Source organism: Pholis gunnellus, assembly GCF_910591455.1.
Source record: "Pholis gunnellus genome assembly, chromosome: 9".
In the NCBI taxonomy this organism is placed as follows: domain Eukaryota; kingdom Metazoa; phylum Chordata; class Actinopteri; order Perciformes; family Pholidae; genus Pholis; species Pholis gunnellus.
Window position 1 is genome coordinate 12,686,020 of NC_136535.1, and position 25,401 is coordinate 12,711,420.

The following is a 25,401-nucleotide window of genomic DNA, read 5'->3' on the forward strand; positions in this document are numbered from 1 at the left end:
AAAAGACAGACAAGAGTTAATCAAAGACCATTGGGTAAGAGCATCTTCTCTCTGACGTACAGTAAGCTGACGTACTGTCGGATGGAAGCTTGAATCTGAAAATCTATATTAACCTGTGAAAACACAGTATGCCCACATGAGCACAGTTGAGGGATGGAGATGTCACCTCTCTTTATTGGTATGATCCTATTGCTGGGTTTGTGTGAGCTGAGCTCAGCTCTTGCCTTGAATGGTTCTGGGGATGGTGTGAAACAAAGGGCTTGGCTTACAGAGGAGAGGACTGGTGTTGGGCTCAGCACTGAGGCTTCATCGGTTCAATGCAAGCTCCAGGGTACCACTCGTCAACCTGCATTCTCAATGGATGGTGACTACGTTATTGGTGGTATTTTGTCCATACACCACTATGCGCACACAGTTAAGAATAACTACACCACCATGCCTGAGCCACTTAAATGCTCAGGGAGGTTAGTAAGAGGCAGAAGTGGGGGCTAAGAGGATGTTACTCTGTGGGGATGGAAATGTTTTGATTTGTACTTTTGCATGTGTTTTACTGAAAACGTTAAAAAATATTTAACACATAAAGTGCCAAATCAATATTTGTCTTTACAATTTTAGGTATCATAATTACTACAATAGTAGAGTGTGACTATTTAGAGATGACTATTGTTGTGTTTTTTAACTGATAATATTAAGGTCATTCATAACTTTGAATGGCAATTCTCCTAAATTATGTATTTCTTTTGAATTAGTCAATTTTCCTCATCATATGTAAGACATATTTTAAACAGTGACACAAGTGTCTGTGTGCAGCATTGATGCCCGTGAACTGCGCTTCTCACGTGCAATGATCTTCGCCATCGAGGAGATTAACAACAGCACGGAGCTGCTGCCGGGCATCAAACTCGGTTATCAGATCTACGACTCATGCGCCTCCGTGCCTGTGGCGGTGCATGTGGCATTCCAGCTATCAAGCGGCTTGGACCCAGTGTTTTATACAGGTGACAATTGCTCACAATCTGGTACGGTGATGGCCATCGTTGGTGAGTCTGGGTCCACGCCATCCATCAGCATGTCGCGCATCATCGGGCCCTTTAACGTTCCTCAAGTAAATATTTTTAATTTCTGCAAACTATGTGTTAAATAGACCAGCGCTATTTTTTGGCTGCCCTGTTATACAACTACACTGTTGTATTCATTTAGGTGAGCCACTTTGCCACTTGTGCATGCCTGTCTGATAAGCAGCAGTACCCGAGTTTCTTCAGAACTATCCCGAGTGACCAGTTCCAGGCTGACGCGCTGGCCAAACTGGTAAAACACTTTGGTTGGACTTGGATAGGTGCCATCCGATCGGATTCGGATTATGGAAACAATGGCATGGCGTCTTTCCTGAACGCTGCGCACAAAGAGGGGATCTGTGTGGAATACTCTGAATCTTTCTATCGAACACACCCACGTAGCAGGATCCAGAGAGTAGCTGAAATTATCCGCAGGTTTCTACGTTCACTGATTATGTGCTTTTGTCCCTGTGGTTACACTGATCTTCTGCACACAAATCCACAACAATATTCAGTAAAATATAAAATAGAATTTCATTTTCTTATCCTCGTGTTAATGTAAATTAATTTTGTTGTTAATTTCTCTCATATGAAGGCCTAATGCTGATGTTGTTACAGAAGTGGAGCAATACTGCACATCAACACACTAAAAACTAAAGTATCTCATATGTGTTTGTGTTAATTATCTTGATAAATAATTTTAAAATGTATTTTTTCATATTTGTATTATACAATGTAGTATAATTTCTCTCCAGTTCAACAGCTATGGTTGTTGTGGCATTTACGTCATCTGGAGACTTGAGGATTCTGCTGGAGGAGCTGTCACTCAAGCCCTCTCCACCTCGCCAGTGGATAGGCAGTGAGTCCTGGGTAACTGACCCAGACATGCTGAGGTTCAGCTTCTGTGCTGGAACAATCGGATTTGGCATTGAGAAATCTGTCATCCCTGGTCTGAGAGACTTCCTGCTGGACCTCTCTCCCTCTAAAGTGGCGGCCTCTCCAGTGCTTACTGAGTTCTGGGAGGATGAATTCAACTGCAGGCTGGGACAAAGTAAGAAAGTTTGGCTGATTTTTAACACAAAAGATAACCACAGTTGGGTCCTTGTGTGTGTTCCGGTATTTGTTTCATATAGTCTAATCAAAGCTTTGTGTGTTAAAATGTTTACAGCTGCTTTAACTGTAGATTAACAGAGAAATCTATTCATATTGAACAAAGACATGTTATGGACATAAGGTGCATCTCTGTGAATAATCTCTGTTTTTGTGGTTTGTATTAATTTGGCTGCACTAGTTTCACAATGTCAACACTGAAGCCCTGAACAAAAGCACACATTAAATTGACAGTCTCCAGGAAGCTTAATAAAGTACAAACATTTTTACGTAGCCTACTTGCTTGTATCAGTTACAGGTATATACTGTATGTGAGTATTCATGTAGTTCTAAGCTATTTTACCGACAGTGATTTCAGATAATTTATTTATTTGAAATTCATTTGAAAATGTCATGTCAGAATCTAATTGAAGGAAAATACCTTTTTGAATTTTATACATGACTAATTGTCTGGTTACTCAGCTGGTATACATGTAGGTAAAAATAAATAATTGGGCCAGATAAAAAGGCATGTCTGCAAAACAGTGCTTTGACTAATAATTCAAAATAAAGTTTTACTTCCAAATTAAAACAATGCAAGTATACACTTTTCTGCAAGGCACATTTTGCAGGTTAGATGAAACAAAAACCAAACAAAAAAGAAAAACATACAGATGAATTATAATATAATATCATTGTCAAGCCTAATAAATTACCCTTCTGTGTCTTTGTGTGTTTTTAGGATCAGCCACAGAACAAAATGCATGTGAGGGAACTGAAGACATAGAGACGATCCGGAGCCCGTACACTGACACATCTCAGCTCCGAATCACTAACATGGTGTACAAGGCTGCTTATGCAATAGCACATGCCATTCATAATGCAATGTGTCAGGAAACAAACTCTATGACCCAGTGTGACAAATTCACCAGCATAGAGACCAAACAGGTCAGTCAAAACAAATTTTGAACCTTTTTTCTCTATAGTGTACCTTTTTTGAAATTATATATTAATTTCATTTTACATTGTTTCAAATCTCTTCCTCATTGTCTTCTGTTACCTCATCCTCACAGGTTCTTACTCAGCTTAAAAATGTTAATTTTTCCCAAAATGGTTATGATGTGTCATTTGATGCCAACGGGGATCCTGTGGCCACATACGAGCTGGTTAATTGGCAAAAAACTGAGAGTGGCTACATTGAGTTGGTGACAGTAGGGCACTATGATGCATCACTGCCTGTGGGCCAGGAATTCCGAATCAACAGGAACCTCACCTGGGTGGAGGGTGGCACACAAGTAAGGCATTTAAAAGCAATGTTCACATTTTAACTTTAAGGCCCAGTGTGTAAGATTAAGTGTCATCTAGTAGTGTGTTGCAGATTGCAACCAACTAAATACATCTCTGCTCACCCCCCCAGATGTACGGTGGCCTTCAGGTAGGGAGAGTTATCTTTAGGATTTTAGTACAACTATGGGCAACTATTATCTATACTCTTCTTTTCTACATGACTAAATAATTGCTCTTAAAAAGTAGAATTTTAAAAACAAATAAATTCATAACAGGATTAGAATGTAGAATCAAAATATATCCAAATATTGTTTATAGGGCAGTAACAGTTATGTTTACAAAAACAAAGTCCCGATATAAAAAGTCATTAATACTTCACTGAAAGTAAATGTAAAATGTTAATAAAATAAATAACACTTCTGAGTGAAGTTTATAAAGAACGAAAAACAAGTCATTCGTCCTGTCTTCTGTCCTCCTGGCTGCTTTGTTTCAACCAACAGAAAAGTATTACAAAAAAGAAAAGAGCATTTGGCTGATCGTGCATGCTGTGTTTGCTTAAACATAGTGGCATTGGATGAGACTGCTGATAGAGCCGATCTAATTAGGTTTTTACTTTTCGTTTACACACAATGCAGCATGATAATACACATCCCTACATTCAGATAACGCAAAACGCCAAAGGCTCTCGAAAGAGCTCGTGTCCGTTGTAAGCTGCTGTAGAAACATGGTGGTGCAGACTCCGTGGAAGCTAATCTATGTAGATAAAAATGACTTTTTCTCAGCAGACGAATTAACTAGAATTCTTAGTTTCAGGTTATTATACACTTATTAAAACATTTTTATGAATATTGTATTCCATTAGGCAAGGCAACTTTATTTGTATAGCACATTTCAACAACAAGGCAAATCAAAGTGCTTCACATAAAAACATTAAAAACATCAAAACATAAGGCAAAAGTAAAGGAGATTTAAAAACAGTCATTAAAACACTAAAAAGCTAAAAACAGAATAATAGTTGCAGTGCAGTGTAAGAAATAAAATACAGTAGTAAAATGCAGAAATGCAGGAAATGTATTAATATCCTTGAATCTGGTTCAATTAAAGGCAGCAGCAAACAGAAAAGTCTTCAATCTTGATAAAGGAGCTGAGGGTCTCAGCAGACCTGCAGCTTTCTCTCCAGTAGAGGGTGGAGCCTGGGAGTTAGAACAAAAACAATAACCAACTGTGTGAGTTAGAAACACTATATTTGTCCAACTCAAACTCACTTTAGATTCAGATAATTTTAAGAATGCATTTTTTACACAAAAATTGTGGATTTTGTCGCTGAGCAGTTAAATTGAGATGGCTTTAGGAGGGTTTACAGTTTGGTTACAGTGACCAATACAGCTTTCACTCAGCATGTGAGGATTGTTTTTAGATGGACTTGAAAAATGCTAACTTATCCTCTCATCCTCAGAGCTTTGTAGCACACCTAAATATGTATGACTTTGTTTGTATTTATGTGCCAGGTGCCTGTGTCAGTGTGCACTGACAGCTGTCCTCCAGGAACTCGTAAAGTGCTGCAGAAAGGAAAACCAATCTGCTGTTTTGATTGTATACCGTGTCCTGAGGGAGAAATTAGCAATGCTACAGGTATTGTTTTTCCTACCGCAGATTAGACGGATGCTGGCACATTTCGGCGGCCGTATTTTCCATAGTTGCCATAGCTGGAAATCACTCCGCAAACAGCCAAAACTGCACCAAATGCCCATTTTCAAATCTCGAATCAAAACATTTTTTGAAATGCACTTAATGTGATTAATGTTTTGTGTTATATATTTTTGGTGTGTTTTATATTATCATTTTAACTGACTTTAAATATCTTTTTACATTTTTAAAATGTCTGAGTAATACAAAAAGGGCCCTATAAATAAGATGTATTACCATTATTGTTATCATTTTTATTAATATTACCATTATTGTTATTTTTATCTACCTTACAACATCACATATATACTACGACTGCTAAAAGCCCTCTTTGTTTTTATTTTTTCAGATTCCCCTGATTGTTTCCTTTGTTCCAAGGAATTCTGGCCTAATGCAAAGAGAGACACTTGTCTCCCAAAGCCTGTAGAGTTTCTTTCCTTCAATGAGGGCCTAGGAATCATCCTGGCAGCATTCTCAGTTGGTGGTGCCTGTCTTACCATTATTACAGCGGCTGTGTTCCATCGTCACAGGACTTCCCCAATTGTCAGAGCCAACAACTCTGAGCTGAGCTTCCTGCTGCTCTTCTCTCTGACTCTCTGTTTCTTATGCTCATTAACTTTCATTGGAGCACCCTCTGAGTGGTCCTGCATGCTGCGCCACACAGCTTTTGGGATCACCTTCGTCCTCTGTATGTCTTGTGTTCTTGGAAAAACAATAGTAGTGTTAATGGCATTCAAAGCCACTCTCCCAGGTCGTAATGTCATGAAATGGTTTGGTCCTCCACAGCAAAGAATGACTGTAGTGTCTTTTACGTTCATTCAGGTTGTAATATGTACTCTTTGGTTGGTTCTTAGTCCTCCTTTTCCAATGAAAAACCTAACCACATACAAGGAGAGAATCATCCTGGAGTGTGCATTAGGCTCAGCTATTGGGTTCTGGGCTGTGCTCGGGTACATCGGCCTGCTGGCTGTCTTTTGCTTTGTGTTAGCAGTCCTAGCCCGGAAACTACCTGATAATTTTAATGAAGCCAAGCTTATAACCTTCAGCATGCTGATATTCTGTGCAGTCTGGGTCACCTTTATCCCAGCATATGTCAGCTCTCCTGGTAAATTTACTGTGGCTGTGGAGATATTTGCCATTCTGGCCTCCAGTTTTGGACTCATATTGTGTATATTTGGTCCAAAGTGTTTCATCATTTTGTTTAAGCCAGAGAAAAACACCAAGAAACATTTAATGAACAAAAATGTATCCTAAAACATCTCAGGTTTCGAAATAGTTAAGATGTTAACATACAGTATAAGGCTAATGATGTGGACATTCAACAGTCTTCACCTTGTTGATTTAAATATTTACATTAACAAGTCATTTTAATAAATATTTAAATTTGATAAATATCTCTTTAATATGTTATCTTTAATGGGCTGAACATATACAATAAAGTGAATAAACAAAGTTAAAATTCACAACGTGTGACACTGGGTTCTTTCTCAACATCTTTATACAATTATTGGTATTTTAATAATATTTGTATCCACATTATTTAAGACCATATTCAACCACACCAATAAACCACTAACATTTCTTAGCTTTAACTGGAATAAGGTTAGGATGAAATTAGAATGATATCCTGCAAGAGAAAAAAGAGACATGGGCACTTAGCGAAGATACTATTGTACATGCAGCCCTTGGCAACTGGCCAGTGACAACGAAGCACTAAATGCAATTCCAAGTGTGGCAGAGTTATCATAAAAACTGTATCCCATAGTCACATTAAGTAGCAGGTTGGAGTTTGTGTTAATCTCTTTAATTAATAGGAAATGCCATGGACTGAGAATGCCTGAACCCTAGAATATAACAACTATCACACAAAATGTCACTATAAACCATTAACAAGTATTGTGTCACCTGTGAGAACTTAGTAGAAATATGCAAACATAGGTACTTTGTTATTAATACATTGTCTATCCAGAAATTTTATTTTTTATATTTTGAAACACTCTTAAGTTGTACTGTAAAAAACAGTTATTTCATATTTGTATCAAACTAAGATACTCTGGGTATAGAGTAGAATAAGGAGCACTCTTTTCTGCTCTCTGCGATATGTGTGTGAAACTCTCAGTGGTGAAGGAAAGCTCAGGGAAGACAGAGAGGCAGTGGACCTTAAACAGCCCACCCAAAACCACATCACCAGCTTTGTGCATCCCATTGAAATACAATTGTCTGTGTAATTTAAAAGATGAGGAAAGGGAGGAGAAAACGGGCAGTAAGACAGATGAAAACCACAAAATCTAGACACAGGTGTGTGCCAACAAATGGCCACATAACTGCCTGTCTCCTTTCACCCGTTTTCTAATCCTTTTGCACAGTCACTTAATAGGCCACTCTCGCTGCCACACCCTCTTTTTGCCGATTGGCATGAACACAAAAACACGCACTCACAATGTCACACTTGACCTCCAGGCCAAATTTCCACCCAAACTGTGGCAGAACAAGGGGTGGGGAAATGTTTGTGGACCGACCAACCAAGCGACCAAGAGAGTGAGCTAGAGCTGCTGGTCACAGCTTCCACGTATTGTCCTCTCTCCTGTGGCATTGCAATTTATCGTGATTGGTTTATCTGGCGATGACTCATTTTACATCACAGCTTTTATATAGTCTACTTTATCAGCCTTTCAGAGAATATGTTGGAGAACCATCACCTCCGGTACACACGCAGTCGTCATTTGCTCTGTATTGACATTGCATTATACCATTGTTATGGCTTCTCCCTGGCTGATTATATGGGCCTTATTTAGAATTATTTTTCCAGTGTTCTCTGACGTGAAGGAAAGGGAAGAACCAAGATTAGAGAGGAGTGTGGTGGGGAATGAGGAGGGAGTGAGTGGGGTTGGTTCTAGCTTATCTCACTGTTTGAAACTGGCAGACAGTGAGCCTCTGGCCCTGCAGTCGGGAGGGGATGTAGTGATTGGAGGGCTTTTCCCTCTGCATTATGTGGCTCCTAAGCAAGAGCAAAGCTTTCTCAGCAAACCTCAGCTCACACCTTGCAGAGGGTAAGTGTGAGGATACTATTGATATAATCCCTTTTCTTAATTGTTTTCATTTTTACACAGAAAAGTGACTGAACTAATTTCCTCTTGCTGTGATTAGATCTCTATTACTCCGACACTGTTCACATGCTGATTGATATTTTACTGTGATACTGTGTTTTCTGTCTCAGGATGAATTACAGAGACTGCATTTAACTCTATCTAATTCTCTGCAGCTTTGACCGCAGAGCCTTTCGATGGATAATGACCATGGTGTTTGCAGTGGAGGAAATAAACCGTAATTCGAGCCTGTTACCAGGTGTTAAACTGGGCTATAGGATTATGGACAGCTGTGACCATGTACACACCAGCCTGAAAGCTCTTTTGTCTTTAGTCAGTCAACCCAAATTGATGAGTGAGGTGAAACAAATGAAAGAAATTGAAAAAAGATTAGGTATGTCAAAGGAGAGGAGTACGAGATCGGAGGGGGTAAAAACAGAAAAAAAGAAAAGAAAGGAAAGGATGCTGAGCACAGTGAAAAAGAGAGGCTCTGAAATTCTTGAAGCAATGCTTCACAGTCTTGAAAATGATGGAAATGACATAAAGGAAAATGAAACAGGGGAGACAATGGATAGGAGTACACAATCTCAAACTTTAACCTCATGTCTGGCTGATTCTCCTGTGCCGGCTGTCATCGGCCTTGCATCCTCTTCCCCTACAAGAGCTGTAGCTCACATCCTTGGCCCTTTCAACCTCCCACTGGTAAGAAAGGAATGAAAAGACAGAAACATGCACAGCACTTCATTTTCACAAAGACTGTCCTTTCCACCACGTTTTTTGGTGATAAATCACAAAACATGCTTAATAGGTTTTGATTTTCGCTTCTGTCTATCTCACTACCGTTAATTTTATCTCCATATAGGTGAGTTATTTTGCCACTTGTACCTGTCTCACTGACAAGTATATGTACCCAACATTCTTGCGGACTGTGCCGAGTGATCTCTTTCAAGTTAGAGGTCTTGTTCAGCTGGTTACCTTCTTAGGCTGGGACTGGGTCGGCACAATAGGGACCACGGTGAGATAAGCATTTTCTTTTTAACCCAACCAAATATTTTTTATATTTTTATGTTTACTTTGTAACTTCCTTTGCTGCTGCTGTTACAAACACATTTACCCCTGGGGATGAATAAAGTATCTATCTATCTATCTATCTATCTATCTATCTATCTATCTATCTATCTATCTATCTATCTATCTATCTATCTATCTATCTATCTATCTATCTATTAGATAAACATACCAACATGATTTACAAAAGCTCTCTATATATTTCAGGATGACTACAGTCAATATGGTATCCAAGAATTTTCCAACCAGTTTAGACAACAGGGTGGGTGTGTGGCATTTCATCTGACCATCCCGAAATCACCCACAGCGGCTGAGATACAAGAAATGGCAGACAGGCTACAGAGTTCAACCGCAGTGGTAGTGGTGGTGTTTGCCACGGAGGGACAGCTGCTGGACCTGATCTTAGAGGTAAGCACTCTGTATTAGGTGTTCTCAACCTTTTGTTACTCAAAGCCGACTTGTTTTGTGTCGCCGACTTCTGTCTTGTGTTAAAAACAATTCAGAGGCTGATACCGACTATCGATCCGATACCAGTTTTTAATTAAAAACCTGAATGCCTCATTTTGTGGAATTGACTGGCATCATTCTCATGTGTAAGGCAACATCAGACTTGACTTAAACATTGCATTCCTAACTTCGTAAAAAAAAAATCTCTCAAAAACGATCCACCTTTTGTCACTACATCCAAAGGAAATGGCTCTTTATCTCAGTCAATATATGTGCATGAACATAAAATTATATATTATGCAGCATTGGAAGTAATGTGAGAATTAGGATTATCAAAAGATTGTTGGTGCTCATGCTCATCTGTTTGCTTTCTTATCAAATTTCTTTATATGCCTTATTTTCCAGCTGGCTAAGAGAAATGTGACCGGAATCCAGTGGGTAGCTAGTGAAGCCTGGGTGACCGCTAGCCTGCTGACCTCACTCCGCTTCCACCCTCTCCTAGAGGGCACGCTGGGCTTCTCCTTCCCTGGAGTCAGGATCCCCGGCTTGAAAGAGTTCCTGTTGAATATCCGCCCTTCTCCCAAACCTGGGATGGAATTTGTCAACATGTTCTGGGAAGAGCTGTTTAGCTGCAGGCTAGAGTTTAGAGGAAACCAATCCAAAGAAGATGAAGCAGATACCGTGGATGACTTTATGGGATTGAATGCTTTTGGTTACAAAACAGACTCTCAAAACCGTCCTGAGTCCTTGGTCAGGCCTGTTGTAGGAAAACCAAGCTCATTCGAGCGAGCAGCTGATGAAAACTATAACGATGCTGCTGAAAAGCCTGTATGCACTGGTTCAGAGGATCTGAGTTACATTGACAGCAGCTTTACTGATGTATCTCAGGTCAGAATATCCTATAATGTTTATAAAGCTGTATACACCATCGCCCATGCTCTTCACGCTTTATTAAACTGTGATTCTGCAGAAAATTACGGAATATGTGAGAATCATCAATCCTTCACTTCTAGGCAGGCAAGTTGAACCACTGCAAAATAATCAAATTAATTATATATTGAAAATATGTTCTTATTTCAGATTTTCACTGAGTTGTTCTGTTCTCTGTTCTTTATTTCCTTTTGTCTTCCTCCTTTCATACAGTTGCTGCATCATCTGAAGACAGTGAATTTCACCAACCAGTTTGAGGAGAAGGTTTTTTTTGACTCCAACGGAGAGCCAGTCCCTCTCTATGACGTCATTAACTGGCAGAAGGACAGCGAGGGTCAAATTAGGTGGAATATTATACTTAAATACACAGGAATACATTTGTGTTTAAGGAATCGTGATTGAGAAGCTTTATATTTAGTTTATTATCAGGCTGGTGGTCTCATCCAGCAGTCATAGCAAAACTTAGGAACCTGAATGTCTCCTCCATTAATGAGGAGACATTGTAGCTTTTTAAGCATTCAGATGAGTTGGGATAAAAAATGGTCAATATGTTTGTCCTGATTTTAAAATAATTTTATGCTGTGTTTAGATTCATAAAAGTGGGACGCTATGATGGTTCCGCTCCATTGAAAGAACAGTTGGAGATAGAGCAGAGCACCATTGTGTGGACAAGAGGACAGTCTCAGGTGGGTCATATGTCCTCGAAAAACCTTTACGTTTCTTTACAGAATAAGACATTTTATATATTACCTGATGATTAAAATTGCTGTTTTCTACAGTAAAAAACTATTTGTTCCACCAAGGATCTAATCTGCTGCAAAGTAAATCTTGGTGTGTAATGTAACACCTTTATTTCCTCAGGTGCCTGCATCTCAGTGTAGTTCTCCATGCTCCCCTGGCAGCAGACAGGCCAGACGTCCAGGAGAGCCCCACTGCTGCTTTGATTGTTTGCCTTGTGCAGATGGAGAAATCAGCAACCAGACTGGTGGCCCATTCATGTTTTTCGTATTTATAAAATTTCTAAGCAAGAGTCCATTAAACTCGATACAAAAATTTTGCACAACTACTGAGTCGACAAGGCATGCTAAATGAATGCAAACTGCTATGTAGAGTTTGAATGTGTGTGTGTGTTTACACAGTGTGTCTCCACTGTCTGTGTCTCTAAAAGGTTCCACTGAGTGCACAAAATGTCCTGAATACTACTGGTCAGACAAAGACAAGGTGAAATGCATTGCTGGGGTCGAAGAATTCCTGTCTTTCCACGACATCATGGGCATCATCCTGGTCGCACTCACACTGCTGGGCGTTGTCCTGACAACCATCGTCACTGCTGTCTTTCAACGCTTCCGTTCCACACCGATTGTCAAGGCCAACAACTCAGAAATAAGCTTCCTGCTTCTCCTGTCACTCAAGCTGTGCTTCTTGTGTTCCCTGGTGTTCATTGGTCAGCCATCTGTGTGGACATGTAGGCTCCGCCATGCAGCATTCGGCATTAGCTTTGTCCTGTGTCTGTCCTGCCTCCTTGTTAAGACCATAGTTGTTCTCTTGGCCTTTCGTGCTAACGTACCTGGTTCAAGGGCCCTGAAGAGGTTTGTTCCCTCTCAACAGCGGGCTTTGATCCTCTGCACCACAGCTCCTCAGGTGGGAGGGCTTTAGATCCACCACTAATTTGAGTGACCTAAGTTGTGACCCTTCAAATTTGTTGTGTGTTTTTAAAGAATAGCTTATCTTTCCACTTTGTTCACAGATTTGTCTCTGTGCTGGTTGTCTTTTGGGTGCACCTCCCTTCCCATTCAAGAACCCAAATTACCAAGCCTCAACTGGAAAAGTAAGAATGTGTATTTTTTGATACTACCATGAGGTGAAAGTAGCAGATGTTCAAATCCTACCTACACATATGGGATTTAATGTTTGGTTCAGAGATCAGAACGAAACCAAACATAATTTAAAATTTGTTATATACACCCTGATGCAAATTATACTATTCATGTTGATTGAGCTGTATTTATGTATTGTTGGACATACTTAGATTGTTGTGGAGTGTAAGGAGCCATGGCCTCCTGGATTTTATCTGGTCCTGGGCTACGTTGGTCTACTGGCCTTCGTCTGCCTCATCCTGGCGTTCCTTGGACGCAAGCTACCCGATACCTTCAATGAGGCAAAGCTTATAACCTTCAGCATGCTGATCTTCTGGGCCGTGTGGATCTCTTTCATCCCAGCTTATGTCAGCTCTCCTGGGAAGTTTACTGTGGCTGTGGAAGTATTTGCTATATTAGTCTCCAGCTTTGGACTGTTGCTATGTATTTTTGTACCAAAATGTTATATAATATTACTGCAGCCTCAGAGAAACGTTAAGAAAGGAATGACTCACATGAACTAAACATGTTGTAGGTGGTCATTTTAAGTGGCCACTAAGCAAACAAAAGCACACACTTTTTAATAAGAAATTATGAAAATACATTTGAATGTGAAACAAAATAAAGTGACACACAAAGCTGACATGTGTCTAGGTTTTGATTTTAACAACATTCCCCAAGGAGTGACCTGACTGAAAGTTTGCCTCCTTACTGTAAATGATTACAGCATGTGTATACACTTTTTCCTGTTAATGTAGAGTGTCTCTTTGGCAATAACCCTTTAACTCAACAGGTAAAGTAGTCCATGCCCCATATTCACAGCACCCTCCCAAAAAAGATGCAAACATTCCTGGTTTGTGTTTATTATCCAATGACTTACATACTATTACTGGGTATATATGAAATAAAAAATATTGGGTGCTTCGAAGCCTAATTCGTAGGGTTTTGTAAGGTGGATAGTTTGATTCTGGGGTTTTTCCAATAGAATGAAAAGCCTAGTCTATCTAATTTACTGAACCACTGCATTGGAGGGTTAAGAACTAACTTTGGTAATTTCAGAATATTGTAATAATAGACCGTATAAGAAGTGGACGTAGTAATGTGTTTACTGCCCTTTTGAAGCCTCGAGTTTCGCGTTCTTTCCGTCGCCATCTTGGATTCTGGCCGTCGCCATCTTGGCTTTTTGGAACCAGAAAACAGAACTTAGTTCATTTGGACTGTGGAAGATTGACGTAGAGACGCCATATAAGGCTCTGGTAGTGGTAGCGACAAGGTAGCCCGCCCTAACGCATTCTCTACTTTATGGTCTATTTTACTCTAAATGGGACCATTATTTACTACATTTACATCATGCTGTATTGAAGACTTGAAACTATCGAATGAGACAAAGTCATGTTTACAATGTTTACCGAGGTAATAAATCAGAAGTAGAGTCATTTTCTCATAGACTTCCAAACAGTCGGACTTTGCAACCAGAGGAGTCACCCCGGCTGTCAAGTAGAGAGAATGCAAGTTTAAGACACTTCCACATTGGCTTCACTTTTTAGAACCAATCATTGCCACCTAAATGTAATTCAAATGGTCTTAGCGTAAACTAGATTTCTGCATTTCAGACTTTAAGAAATCTAGCTTGTGACAGGAGATTTTTGCCAGCAATGCTAATGCTAATTTTCTGTGGGCTAAATAGTGCTTGTGTTTGGATACAATATTGTAAACTTTATAATTGGAAAGGGGCCTTCAAGAGCTTCAAAAGGACACAGTTACTCCTTTCAAAAAAGTGGAGGCCTGGCACGCCTGGGATTAACATAACTAAAATACAATTTAATTTCGAAATTTCTAAATGTTAGCATCAGATCAGTCAACATCCTAAACCGCATACATTTTACACATTGTAAATGCATTAGTACTTTCACTCTGTGTATAGGATATGCAATAAAAAGTTTATTCTCCCAGAATAAAATGCATTAGCACACAATATTTTGCAAACGTCAGAGACTTTTGAGACAGTTTCATCAATATTTACTTAATTATCACTGGTTTTCGTGTCTATTGAGCACAATTCTAAACCAGTTAACCTGGTTGAAATCCCAAACTAAAGCTCACAGGTACAGCAGGGTAGCAGATAAGCATAATATTTGCCCCAACAACTGAGCTTCAGACTCTCCAGAGAATAGTCACCACTAAATATCTTTATATTGTCTAAATATACATTAAAGTGATTTGTTCTTTGTAGTTATATGTTCTTGTACACAGTACAACAGTTGCAATGCTGCGATGTCAATACAAACATGAAATAAATCATAATTTTCCCAAACCATCTTTAAATAACATTAAACATTGATTTGAAATCTCAAACAGGTAAACTTATGGCTTGTCACTTCTTTTCTTTTCCCATCAGGTGCTGTTTTGTATTCTTTTCTGGCTTCAGTAAAATAATGTAACATTTTGGAGCAAACAGGCAGAACAACAAGCCAAAGCTGGAAGCCAGAATGGCAAATGACTCCACTGCATCTGCATAATTTCCAGGGGAGCTGATATAAGCAGGAATAAATGCTAGCCAGACAGCACAGAAGATCAGCATGCTGAAAGTGATGAACTTGGCCTCGTTGAAGTTGCCCGGCAACGTACGGGCGAGAAAAGCCAGTACAAAGCACAGACAGGCCTGTAAACCAATATATCCCAGAACACACCAGAATGCAATGCTGGAGCCCACACTGCACTCCAGTATGATCTTTGAGCGTTCATATTGTGTATTTGGAGATGGAGATGGGGGAGCATCAATGAGCCAGGCAGTGCAGATAACAACCTGAATTAGAGTACACATGAAGATAATGGCTCTCTGCTGTTTGGGCCCCAGCCACTTCATGATGTTGGCCCCTGGCCTGGTGGCAGTGAAAGCAGCCAACACCACCAGGGTCTTCCCCAGGATGCAGGAGATGCAAAGTGAAAAAGTGATGCTAAAGGCAGTGTGGCGCAGCATGCAGGACCAAAATGTTGGTTCTCCAATGAACAACAGGGAACACAGGAAACACAGAGTCAGAGCGAACAGAATGAAGAAGCTGAGTTCAGAGTTATTCACACGGACGATGGCTGTGTTTCTATGATAGAAAAAGATTGCAAATACAGCAATAGCGAGGCAGGCACCCACCACAGAGATCACTGTCAGGGTTATACCCAAGGAATCATAGGCCAAGAACTCCACTTTTTTGTGGATGCAGGCTGCTCTGTCGTTGTTTGACCAGAAGTCCTCTGGACAAAGTGAGCACTCTATTGAATCTAGGGAAGATGTTCAAAAAAAGAGTAGTTCAAACACTCAGTATTCAAATATTACATCACGGTAATAGAATATAGATTTGAATTAGGGATGTGTACGATTTGTATACCCTTGCTACCGTGCTACACTACGCATCCTACACCAGAAATACTAGTTGATTAAACTTGTTATTTTGTTAATGTTCACATTTAAAACACATTTTGACATATGCTGTCTGAGCTGTTGCTTGAGAGGCTGCTCCTCCTGCAACAGGAGCAGCTCTGCTCTGATATTAACTCATCAGCCCTAATTTGAATTGTCATTATTTTTATGGCTTGGTTTTGAGCTCACTTGTCTGATTGCTAATTTTGCCACTGTCACATGGTACACAGTCAAAGCAGCAAACAGGCTCCCCACGACGGACAGCCTTCCGGGACCCTGGAAGACAGCTGGCACTGCATACAGACACTGGCACCTAGGGAGCAAATAATATATAAGTATATAAAATATATATAGGGAGGCATTAAATCACCAAACAAGTCACACTGTATGGTGGGCTTTGAACTGTTTACGGAACACAAAGGGACTCACATCAGATCCAGCTCGTTCTGCCCACCTGACTTACCTCCACCTCAACCTACAGAACTTCAATAGTTGGCATCTGATGAAGGTAAAAACACAGTGTGAGCAGCTTGCCTCACTCTGATGCCCTGCCCACATTATCCTGTCCTCCTGGATCACCAGCTCCTCTCCGGCAGGTTTGGTTCCATCAAACAATCCCACGTTGACAAATTCAATGTTCCCGTCCGTGCCTCTCTGCCAGTTGAGGATATCATAATACGGTATGGAGTCTCCCTTCAGGTCAAAGTTGACCTCCTCCTCTGCAATGTTAAATTTTACTTCCTGGAGGTAGTACTGGAGCTGGAAAACCAATAGATCATATTCTGAAAAATAAACGTCAAACACGATTTAGTTCACAATAACAGTAAGAAGACTACAACTATACCTGCCAGGGGTATATGTTGTTGCTTTGAGCACATGAGTTGTTTTGGAAAGGGCCAGTGCCTGGTTTACAGAGAAGAAGATTGTGCAGGGAATGAGCAACTGCATATACAGCTTTATAGACATTATAAGCCACCCGAGGGCTGGATGTATTCATGTAGGCTGAATGCTGCTCCAACAGGGACTCCTGCCCTGAGCATAGAGGCAACTGAGAGCCAGGCGACGGAGAAGGATTGCAACCATACAGGGCCTCCCACAGCTCCTTAACCAGAATATTATTTGGATACATCTGAGGGTTAACTGTCTGTAGGTAGAGACTGAGTCTGGATATATGTCCTTTTCGTATGCCAAACCCGATGGTGCCCCCTAGGTAGGGGTAAAACTCGCTGCCCGTAAAGACAGATGCTGTGACCCAGGCCTCACTAGCCACCCACTGGATTCCAGTGATGTTCTGTGTCATGTAGTCCCTCAAAAAAGGTGTCATCTCTCCCTCCGCTGAAAATACAACCACCACTTTTGCTGAAGACCAACGCATCACCTTTACAGAGAGGCAGATGATGAAGGAGGAAAGTTTCACAAGAGAGAAGGCAAAAATGAAAGCAGATTAAAACTAAGTGATATTCAACAAAACACATAGGTGCACATTTATTAAGTTCACTATATGTAGGATTTAAAATGTAATCTCGTGGTAATACAACAAAATACACTTTGGCAAACAGTGCACAGGGGACGCTAGAATAATGGTCTGAAAGCAACACATAGACTTTTACTAATTTCCCCAGTGATGTCTATTTTTTATTACAAATTAACATGAAATTCTCTACATATGGGCTGACACTGATGTGTAATCAGCAACTACTATAAAAGGGTATTGTGGTGAATAACAACGATCTAGTGCTGTGAAACCTAATTCAGTGTGTTGCTTCTACCTCCATGATCTCCAGAGCCCTCTGGCGATTGTACAGCAGAGGGATCATTTCTTGGTACGCCACACACACTTTGGTACCCTGTAATTCTCTCAGTAAACCTTGCACAGCAAATCGCCCGTACTCATGGTCCCCTCGCACAAGCCCCACCCAGGTCCATTTGAAGCGTACCAGCAGCTGAGCAATGGCTTTCACCTGGGTTAAACAGCAGAGAGTGGCAACACTCAAAACACAGTCATAAAAAAGAGTTAACTGACATAATGTTAATATTATTCTATAGTCTATAAGTTATTTTCTCTTGTATTACACTACCAGGCAACATAAATATAAGACAATTTCAAGAAAGATTATCAACCCCTGTGGCCAAACCCTCACCTGATAGTCATCATTGGGGATTACTCTGAAGAAGGTGGGATATTGTCTTCTGTCAGTGAGACAGGCACATGAAGAAAAGTAGCTGATCTGTGTAACAAATTTAAGTCCAGTAAAAACAGATTGCAGGGTAATATGCTCATGTTTTGGGGGGATTAATTAAGAAGAAATGAGTCATCTTTACCATTGGAATTCTGAATGGCTGCAGGATTCTTGACACCACAATAGACTGAGCAGAACCAGATTCCCCAATCACAGCGAGGAGCGGAGAAGCCCCTTGGCACATGGGGGAGTCATCCTCGCTCAGCCCGTTCAACACAGCCAGAGCAGCCCTCTGGCCGGTCAGCGGATATGCACATGAATCAAATATTTTGTACCCAAGAGTGTAATTTGGCAACAGGTCTGCATTCTGATTTATCTCATCCACTGCCAGCCTCATAGTCTGGGCCCAGCGGAAAGCCCTGGGATCAAAGCTGTAGACACAGATGCACACACCACACATTAATTAAAGGCATATATGATTGTTTTTAAGCTGAAGTTGCATCTTTGCATCTGTCTTGAGTGGTTTCTTTTTCCTTAGTCCACATTTTCAAATCCTTTTTTTACTAATATGTTACTAAGATATGTTTTAAGTAATGACTTATTTGACACGTCTTTCATTTTTGAATAATTTCCTCAGACGTTATCTTGAAATACCCATGATGTGGAATCAATATCAGTGGAAAATAGACACATGGTCAATTGCTACACTTCCAAGTTATTAATTCAAATTGATTGCTGTGTGCTGTAGAGCATAGTCCCATTTTCCAAATTTGAATAATACCAAACTACATAGTTCTTGGAATCTTAAGATACATTATGACTTTTTCTGCCTCTCTCTGGAACGTTATGTTCTTTGTTATAAATATCTAACTCAAACTCAAAGTGCAATTAAGTTCAAGCCATCACTTTATGTTTATCTCAAAAGTCAGGCAAATTATCACTGTATAGTAAAACCTGGTGAATAAAAATGCATTCGTTGAAGCAAAAGTACACCATTTGATTGAGAAAAAGTAAGTTACATACACCCACTATGATTTCCACATCTATCAAACTCACCCATTGCACTTCACTGGCAGTGCTCTGTAAGTGCAGTTGAGGTCTGGCATCTCCTGGTTGTAGTGCAGTGGGAAGATCCCTCCAATAACATAGTCACCCTTGGCCACAAAGCTTGGCTGAAAGCTGTTTTGAAGTGTGCACACTATAGCTGCAGATGGTGGTGAAGAGGTAAAGCTGGAAATTGGGTTACAGGTTATGGTGAGGACACACAGAGAGTAAAGCAAGGGAAATAACACAAGTAGAGACATATTGTCAACACATCCCTAACAAGAGTCAGTGACAGAGAGATATTAGGCAAGATATATGCAGTATGTGACCCTCTTATTCTTGCATCGTATTAATGGCAAAGTAGCACTGGATTGGATATCAGCAGCCCCGCCTGATTTACTAAAGAGAGGTAATGCAGACTGAATTATGCAAATAAATGATATAACAGGACATTGATACAAGAGATGGGATTTCCTATTAAAAAAGACTTTCAACTTACTTTCTAGTTTATAATACCTAGTTAGAACTAATTTAGTGAAATGTGATTAATCTTACCTACTTGTGGGTTATATTGATTCAGTCTGGATTAAACTGTTTCATAGAAGTGTTAATTCAAATCTATGGTATTTCTAGAGGATGTAAATTGTGGTAATATTGAATGGTATTGCCTTATACTGAGGTATTTCAAATACCTGTTTCATTTTTAAAAACAGGATCTCAAGGCGCAACTGAGGGAGGAGAGTGTCTTGTTTGGGGACCTCAGAATTGCATCTCTACTCTTTGTAGATGATGATGTTCTGCACACATCTGGTTCATCAGACTGTGACCTTCAGCAAGCACTGGGGTGGTTTACACGTGAGTGTGAAGTGGATGACAGTCATTACCTCCAAATCTGAGGCCAATGCGTCTGCTGTAAAATTAGGAATGGCGGTCCCCTGATTGAGAGTGAGTCACTGCCCCAAGCGAGGGAGTTCAATTACGAAGGGGTCTTGTTCATCAGCGAGGGTGAAATGGAGCACGAGATGAACAGGCGGTTTTGTGTGGCGTCAGCAGTGATGCGGGCGTTGTACCGGACCGTGGTGGTAAAGAGGGGGCTAAGCCGGAAGGCAAAGTCTAAATTTACCAGTCCATCTAGGTTCTGGCTCTGACCTGTGGTCGTGAGCTTTTAATAATGACATTGCGAATACAAGCAGGGTGGGTGAGACAAATAATGAGCACAATCAAATACAGTACATATCACGGTCTTCGTCTGCACATTTAATTCTTCTGGCAATGTTTGTCAGTAGTGCTTACCATTGCCCATTACTACACAAACGGTTCCACCATGTCATTCTAACAAAATGACTGGTAGATGATTTCTTCTCATCTGTTATATTATGTTCTGCCCTGCGGCACAGGTGCGGCAGGGCCCCCATGCAGGCCCCGCCCTCTACTGGACTCTATGGACATAACATCTACCACAATGTGGTCAAGAATGTCAATCTGAGAGGGCAAGCGGAGGTGTCAGGCTGAGGAAATACCAGCGGAGCCTGTGTGGTCTAGAACACTGAGGTGCTTTTTTAACAAAATTTCGAACTATGCATTTTATTAATTAAAATGTGTCCCCAAATATGAGTAATTCATATTCTTATCACACAAAGGTTTTTATTTCTGTCATTAACATTTGCACATTAGCTTTACACAGTACTTATATACACACTTAAATCCTCTATTATCAAACAATAAACAATGCATGATGTCACATCATTTAATAATTTTTCAACAAAAAATACAATGATTCAATTTCTAGTAAATGATGCATTCACTGATACTTAATATATATCTATATAGATAAGTAGTCACCTCCATTCATGATTTTTGCCTACAGCACAGAAAATCTCATGTATTTTTAACCATCACAATATGTAGAAAACACAAGACTTAGTATTACAAGTATTAATTAAATACTAGACCTATTGTTGAAAACTATGCAGTACATAACAATACATTACAGTAAGTAACGGCAGGACTATCTTAAACAATTAAGAAATCCTAATTTCTGGAAGAGTTTTTCCCATGACATGTTTCTTGGTATTTTTCTCTGGCTTGATCAATATTATGTAACATTTAGGTGCAAAAATGCTCGTAAATAAGCCAAATGCTGAAGACAAAATTGCAAATATTTCCACAGCTACAGTGAACTTCCCAGGAGAGCTGAGATACGCTGGGATAAAGGTGACCCAGACAGCACAGAATATCAGCATGCTGAATGTGATTAATTTGGCTTCATTAAAGTTATCAGGCAACTTTCTTGCTAGAAATGCCAGGAGCAAACATATTAATGCAAGGATCCCTATGTACCCCAGCACTGCATAGAAAGCAGCCTCAGAGCCCGTATTACATTCTAAAACAATCTTCTTATTGCTGTGTCTGAAAACCATGTCTGGAAAAGGTGGATTTAACTTAAGCCACAACACGCATATCACTATCTGAATCAAAGTGCAGGAGCACACTATGATCCTTTGCTGTGCAGGACCAAACTTTCCTGCAAATGTGTTGCCAGGAAATGTCGCTTTGAAAGCTGTAACAACAACAATAGTTTTTCCCAAGACACAGGAAATACAAAGTGCAAATGTCACACCAAAAGCTGTGTGGCGCAGCATGCATGTCCAGACTGTAGGTCTGCCGATGAATGTGAGGGGACAGAGAAAACACAAAAAAAGAGAAAGCAACAGGAAACAGCTCAGCTCCGAGTTGCTGGCCTTTATCACAGGAGTCTCTCTGTAGCGGATAAAGACCATCATCATAGCCAACGACAGGGAGGCCCCTAGCAGGGATACAACTGTAATAGCTATTCCCATCGGCTCGTGATATGTCAGGAACTCAAATGTTTTTGGAATGCACTCATCTTTCCCCGCATTGGACCAGTATTCCCGTGAACAGGGTGTGCAGTCTGCTGCACCTGTTGAACATGATCGGAAAGAATTGGTGCAGGGACACTGGCAATGATATATTCTATACATAATATATACGCAAACACTAAGAACAGGCTATGGTATTGGATTCTGCATGTTTTCAAATTTGGCAATCATGTTTTTGATACCTGTTGAGTTGGCTATGGTTCCATCAGCACATGGGATACAGTCAAAACAGCAATGGGGTTTTCCCTTTTTTTGAGCTTTCCTTGTTCCTACTGGACAAACATCAGAGCACATCGCCGTTGGAACCTGAGAAAAAAAAAAGTTGTCAATATATGTATTGTTCTGATCTACTGATCTTATGTTTCAACAAAATGTATTGGATTAAAAAAGTTGTTTCTTTTACCATTTTCCCTGTCTTCCACACAATGTCTTCCTTCTGGATCCTGAGTTTATAATTTACGTGAGCCGCAGAGGCAAAATGACCCACTGTGACATGTTGCACCTGCCCATCTATAAGTTGCCAGTTAATAATATCATAAGAGGGAGGAGGGTCACCATTGACATCAAAAAACACATGCTCCCCAAACTGATTCTTAAAATTCACCCTTCGTAGGTGATCAGTGACCTGAGAAAAAGGAACAGTTTATGTATTACATATTCTATGTTCATATCGACAAGATAATTATACAAACACATTCTGAACTAACTTAACTTGCACTATTTCTCACCTCTTTGTGCTGAATTTTAGATATATTCAAACATGGCCTCACTGTGTTTTCTCCGACTGGTTGACAGAATATCAGCTGATGTAGGGCATGTGCAATGGCATGAACTGCTTTATACACATTATAGGACACTCTGAGCTGTGTGACATTAAAGAATACATCCTGGGAATTCAACAGTGTCTCATAGCCTGTGCATATTTCATTTGTTGCCTCAGTCCCTCTTTGTTCCCCAGGTAAGAGAGGACGACAGCCGACCATAATTTCCCAGAAATCCCTCACAAAGGCTGCGCTTGGATCAGCATAAGGGCTAATGCCTGTAAGAAATTGTTTTAGATTTGGAATAGCCATCTTCTGCACCACGAATCCTAGGGCTCCACCAAAAGCTCGATATATTTCGGGTGTGGAGGGTCGAGTTGCTGTTATCCAGGCCTCGCTGGCAATCCACTGAATTCCTGTAATGTTTTGTTTCACAACCTCTTTCATCAAAGGGTAAAAGTCACCCTCTGGAACAAAAGCAAGAATGACTTTGACAGCTGACTGCTTGATCATTTCCACAACATCCAGAATTTTATCCATAGTATATGTACGTAGAATTGTTCCGACAAATGCTATACAAACCCCAAGCTTCTTAACCTCCTCAGTAAAAGCTTGGATCCCACCTCGCCCGTAGTCATTGTCTGACTGTATAGCCCCAATCCACTGCCAGCCAAAACGTTCTACGAGTGCTGCCAAAGCTTTTGCCTGGAAATAGTCACTGGGGATTGTCCGAAAAAATGTCGGATATTTAGCTCTGTCACTTAGACAGGCACATGTTGAGAAGTAACTTACCTATAAAAAGAACACAAAAAGTGTCACAAAACAAACACAACATTAGCATCAAATATCACAAAACACTAATGCAATAAAACATCTGATTTAATCTCTTACTATTGGCACTTGAAACGGTCCAAGAGTTCCAGCCACTGCTAAAGACTGAGATGATCCTGATTCTGCTATGAGTGCAGATATAGCGGGAGGGCAAGTGGAATTGAGTTCTCTCTCCTCTGGTCCACTAGCCAGTGATAGTGCAGCACGTAAAGTATTTGTGGGAGATGCACAAGAGTTAAGGATCCTATAGCCAAGAGATATGTTTGGCAGGAAAGCAGGATCATTGTTGATTTCTTCAGTTGCAAATATCATCACTTGGGTCCATCGAAAAGCCCGCAGGTCAAATCTAAAAAGGTTTTGGTGATTGAAATAGATTGTAAAATTACAGAGCTACTGCTGTACAGTGCATGAACGTATGATGGCAAGCTTGTACGATAAGGAGCATGTATGAAGTAAGTCAGACATGTTAAAACTTACCCTGCACACTTCACTCTAGGTGGCTCGCTCTCGAACGTAGGGGTGCTACTAATCTCTTTGTTGAAAACCGGGAAAATCCCCCCTATCATTACGTCTCCCTGCTTGAACAAACTAGGCATGTCAAACTTCCTGAACAGTTCACAGCCAGAAACTGTGCTCGGGCAGAGAACAAAGAGAGACAAGATAATAGCTCTCCGCAGCTCATGCATGTTTTAATAGTGATGAGGACACAGCTCTTACAACAAGTGCGTTAGGTTGATCTGCTCTCTTCATAAAAGGTTGACTTATTTCCCACAGGGCATGATGGTCTTAGATGGGTAGGATTAATACATCAGGGAAGGGTGATTGTTATATTCAGTACACTTTGCTAACATATCTACGGCACAGTTACGTTTTCTAAGATACTTTGATAATGTGAGTTGAGCTTCTTAAAGAAGAAAGTTAGTATAGCATAGGGGAGAAATTTTGAGGTTTTACATTTTTGGAGGTTGTTAAATGAATGCAGGGTCAAGAAAACTTTGTGAAGTGCAGTTTCACAAGTAAGCAAGTTCTTAAGGAGAAAACATGATGTGGAAAAAGAATATAGGTTTAGTTTTAACCAAATATACCAATATGCACACGTGTTTGTGTGTGTGCACTTGCTTTGTATTTATCACTGTGCCACTTCTTTATCATGAGTGTGTTTCTTTTGCACTCTGTCATTTGCTTTTTGATGTTTTATGTAAAGCGCCTTGAATTGCTTTGTTGCTGAAATGTGCTATATAAATAAACGTGGCTTGCCTTGCTTCCTTATGAAACTAGCCTAAATAGGATTATCAAGTCAATTTCCTTTGATTTTGAATAGATATTTTAATTGTATTAACATCAACTGAAATATTTTACATTTACATAAGACAGATGCACAATGAATGAATCACAAAATAAATACATAGTAACTGGAAGTTACTATGTATTACTATATAGTGAATACAATGCACATACATCCCCCTAGTTGTGAGATGACCTCTGTTGGCCGTTTTGGATATTACATACATTGAAGTATAAAATGAGAAACTAAAGAAAACAATGGGTATACAACAGGATTCAGCATAGATTTGGATGAAATGGCATTCTTACCACAAATTAAACAAATATTTATATATCACAGTTACAAACTACATTTGATATACTATATACTCAACAGTATTTATGATCAAATACAAATTTGAAAAAAAAGACATAAGTCACAGTATACAATTTATTCAACTCATCAAAACAAGTAAAAAAAAACATGAATTGCAATGTCTTGC

At 40.0% G+C, this 25,401-nt stretch overlaps 2 protein-coding genes across 2 annotated transcripts; one reads left to right on the forward strand and one right to left on the reverse strand.

The window, feature by feature from the left end:
- Positions 1–844: 844 nt before the first annotated feature.
- On the forward strand, positions 845–13,028 carry LOC306701184 (uncharacterized protein; the record flags this gene model as incomplete). The annotated part of the gene is made up of 17 exons (XM_079166439.1): positions 845–1,105; positions 1,201–1,490; positions 1,811–2,106; positions 2,887–3,092; positions 3,218–3,439; positions 4,940–5,063; positions 5,467–6,362; positions 7,944–8,167; positions 8,722–8,905; positions 9,479–9,679; positions 10,124–10,735; positions 10,862–10,992; positions 11,238–11,334; positions 11,510–11,633; positions 11,817–12,289; positions 12,396–12,476; positions 12,678–13,028. 17 exons carry the CDS (start codon positions 845–847, stop codon positions 13,026–13,028), a joined length of 4,773 nt encoding a protein of 1,590 aa, XP_079022565.1.
- A 1,850-nt stretch (positions 13,029–14,878) lies between these two features.
- LOC306701185 (uncharacterized protein) lies at positions 14,879–24,231 on the reverse strand (the record flags this gene model as incomplete). The annotated part of the gene is made up of 15 exons (XM_079166440.1): positions 14,879–15,780; positions 16,109–16,232; positions 16,454–16,678; positions 16,764–17,297; positions 17,689–17,880; positions 18,061–18,147; positions 18,242–18,530; positions 19,156–19,329; positions 20,124–20,292; positions 21,194–22,084; positions 22,226–22,349; positions 22,447–22,668; positions 22,772–23,596; positions 23,696–23,981; positions 24,113–24,231. 15 exons carry the CDS (start codon positions 24,229–24,231, stop codon positions 14,879–14,881), a joined length of 5,163 nt encoding a protein of 1,720 aa, XP_079022566.1.
- Between the last annotated feature and the right edge of the window lie 1,170 nt (positions 24,232–25,401).